The 2,802-nt window shown below is 34.8% G+C and overlaps 1 protein-coding gene across 1 annotated transcript; it reads right to left on the bottom strand.

Moving 5' to 3' along the window:
• Nucleotides 1–2,456: 2,456 nt before the first annotated feature.
• Nucleotides 2,457–2,802, bottom strand: TRIADDRAFT_34826 (uncharacterized protein; the record flags this gene model as incomplete). Its single annotated transcript, XM_002118797.2, has 1 exon — nt 2,457–2,802. A coding segment is annotated over one exon (346 nt), but the record flags the coding sequence as incomplete, so codon positions are not given.

Here is a 2,802-nt window from a genome sequence, read left to right as displayed (position 1 = left end):
ACATTCTACATTTTTAACTTTAACGTACACTTGTACAGTAGCTACGTGCATATAGGTAGTATAAATACGTGAAATAGGATTATACTCGTATTTACCATATTGGATGATGTTTGAAATGAAAGTCAAGAAGAAAAAGCGTTAAAATTCAGGAAAGAAAACAGGTGACAACGAGTGACGATTGCCAAAGGTTACTAGATAGAATTACTTCCGAAACCCAATATCAGTAGTATATATATATTATATAAGTATATTACGTGTAAAAACGTAGTTTATTTGTTTACCATCGCGATTACTATACGTTACCTAGCAACGGTAAAAGCCATAACAAAAATTCACGAGTGACAGTCTGCTCGACTTTTCTCTTATCTGTATGGTCTATAGTAAAAACCCAAGAGTAGAAATAAGCGGTTTAATACATTCCTAATTATACAGTAGATTAGTATGAAGCCATGCAGCAAGGAAAATGCGGATTTTCTTCATACTGTACTAACCTACAGCCTGCTCACTCGCTTTCAAGCGAGCGTCGATGATTCTACACTTTTTTACTGAAACTAACGCTTACAATCACAGTTACAATATACTGGTAGACCCGCGCTCGTTATACTTCGCGAAACGTATACAGTCTATATGAATATGTGCACTTTTTAGTTAACATCATATACAGTTATTACTATATACAGTATGCTGTACTTAATAATTAATTCGATTATGCTATTGATTGTACGGCCTTAAAAAGTTATTGTACCTAAGCTGGGAGTGGAACTAGTAGTAGTAGAGACTATACAGGTAATAGAAAGAGCTTTTTACTTTTACGCGTATATCTTAGGTCGAAATCACGATGCCGCACAAACAGTATAAAGTATATCTATTTTTATAGCATATACAGAATTATGCCAACCATGAAAGAAACATATATGATTACAACATCGAGTGGCAGTGGATAATCTGCCCAGTATTTCATCTTACTTTTCTTTAAATTAAAAATTTCCTTAAAGATAGGAACTACAAATCCTACGTAGGATTCCGTAGCTCAAGTTGTCGTATGCGTGTGTGCATATGATCTGGTAGATTAGGAAGGACTTCTCAGTTATATTATTATCATAAAAATCACTGAGAAGCTCTTGATATCAGATACGAAACTTGAATATCCTATAAGTTAAAGAATTGCATTACTATAGTTGTTGCGCATTATAAGTTTGTTACACTTTGTCACTACTTTATATGATAAATTAGTTCAGCTTGGAGCTCGTATATAACTTCTGAAAGAAATACTGTTAAAGTTCGGCATATCTTGATGAAACGGAGCTGGGGTTAGCTCATGAGTTACTCCGACTATCGGATAGTTGATGTATTCGGCCTGCTGTCTCACAATAATTGTCTAATCTTCGGTTAAGTAATGCTTTATTTCTCTATTAACTACACTGCCCATAACTGCGAGCTAAGAATAATACAATGCACGTGAATCCTAAGTTATTGCCTGGCGATGCAGGCCTTATAATCTCTGAGGAGAAATTCAACTTACTAATCGTACACGTTCGACTACGAGCTCCGAGGAAACAACTAACTCCCGAACACTTGAATACTATACTATTTAAATACAAGCATTCGTAATGGTACGTGCGTACAGACAAGATTGATACATCCTTTACGCGTAATTTACATTTGAAATCGTACGCGATTACAAAATTAAGATTACAATAAATACTACGTGGAGTCGAGCTGATACTTTTACGCGTTTATTTGGCGATGCTATATAAACGATGCATATGAATACTTGAGCGTGTAATGATGTTTGTAAATATCCTTAATCAGGCTTAGCTCTACTTTCTGTTGAGGCACTCACAATTTTAAAATGTAATTAGACTTCTAGAGTACGTGTATCAGCGAAAATTTTATTTGATATGGATTAACAAAAGATAGAATGGATCGTATACTAATAAATAGATGACAATTGAGTCAGATAGTATACGTTTTCGGTAATTTGTATCGTATGGTGTATGCGTTAATATTTTGCTTTTTAAGTATGAATTGATAAATATACAATAAACAAAATACCACCATTACTAATACTTAAGCTAGAAAACTGGAATTTGCAAGTGTCATCAGAATCAAATCACGATGAGCTTAACCAATCCAGACTATGATTTCTAAATCATAGCGTTTTAATCTTACGAAGAATTACCGTATTTGAAGGTGATTAATGATAAACAAAAAGGCTTTAATAATACTAGTTCACATGACAAGTGATAGAGTACAAGTTTTAAAAGTTATTAACTATCACTATTAAAGACGGTATACCAGTATACGAGTATTATGTCGATACAGGTATGCGTACTTTAAGGATATCGTATTCCGATATGTAAAACATTACATTATGAAGGCGACACTGTTCAGACTTTATATACTACCCCAAAATAATATCTTTTAAGTCGAATTATTTAAGAAAATGATAATAGTTAGTATTCATCTTCTCCTTCTTCGCCTTCATCGTCGACTGAGTCAGTGCCTACTTCTTCGTAATCCTTTTCCAATGCTGCCAAATCTTCACGAGCTTCAGAAAACTCGCCTTCTTCCATACCTTCGCCGACATACCAATGAACAAAAGCGCGTTTGGCGTACATTAAATCGAATTTATGATCTAAACGAGCCCATGCTTCGGCGATAGCTGTAGTATTACTCAACATACATACTGCACGTTGTACTTTAGCTAAATCGCCTCCTGGAACGACAGTAGGTGGCTGATAGTTAATACCGACTTTGAAACCGGTTGGACACCAATCTACAAACTGGATAGTACGTTGG

This window comes from Trichoplax adhaerens, genomic scaffold (genome assembly GCF_000150275.1).
Source record: "Trichoplax adhaerens TRIADscaffold_1348 genomic scaffold, whole genome shotgun sequence".
NCBI lineage: Eukaryota > Metazoa > Placozoa > Uniplacotomia > Trichoplacea > Trichoplacidae > Trichoplax > Trichoplax adhaerens.
This window is presented reverse-complemented; position numbering and strand designations above follow the sequence as displayed.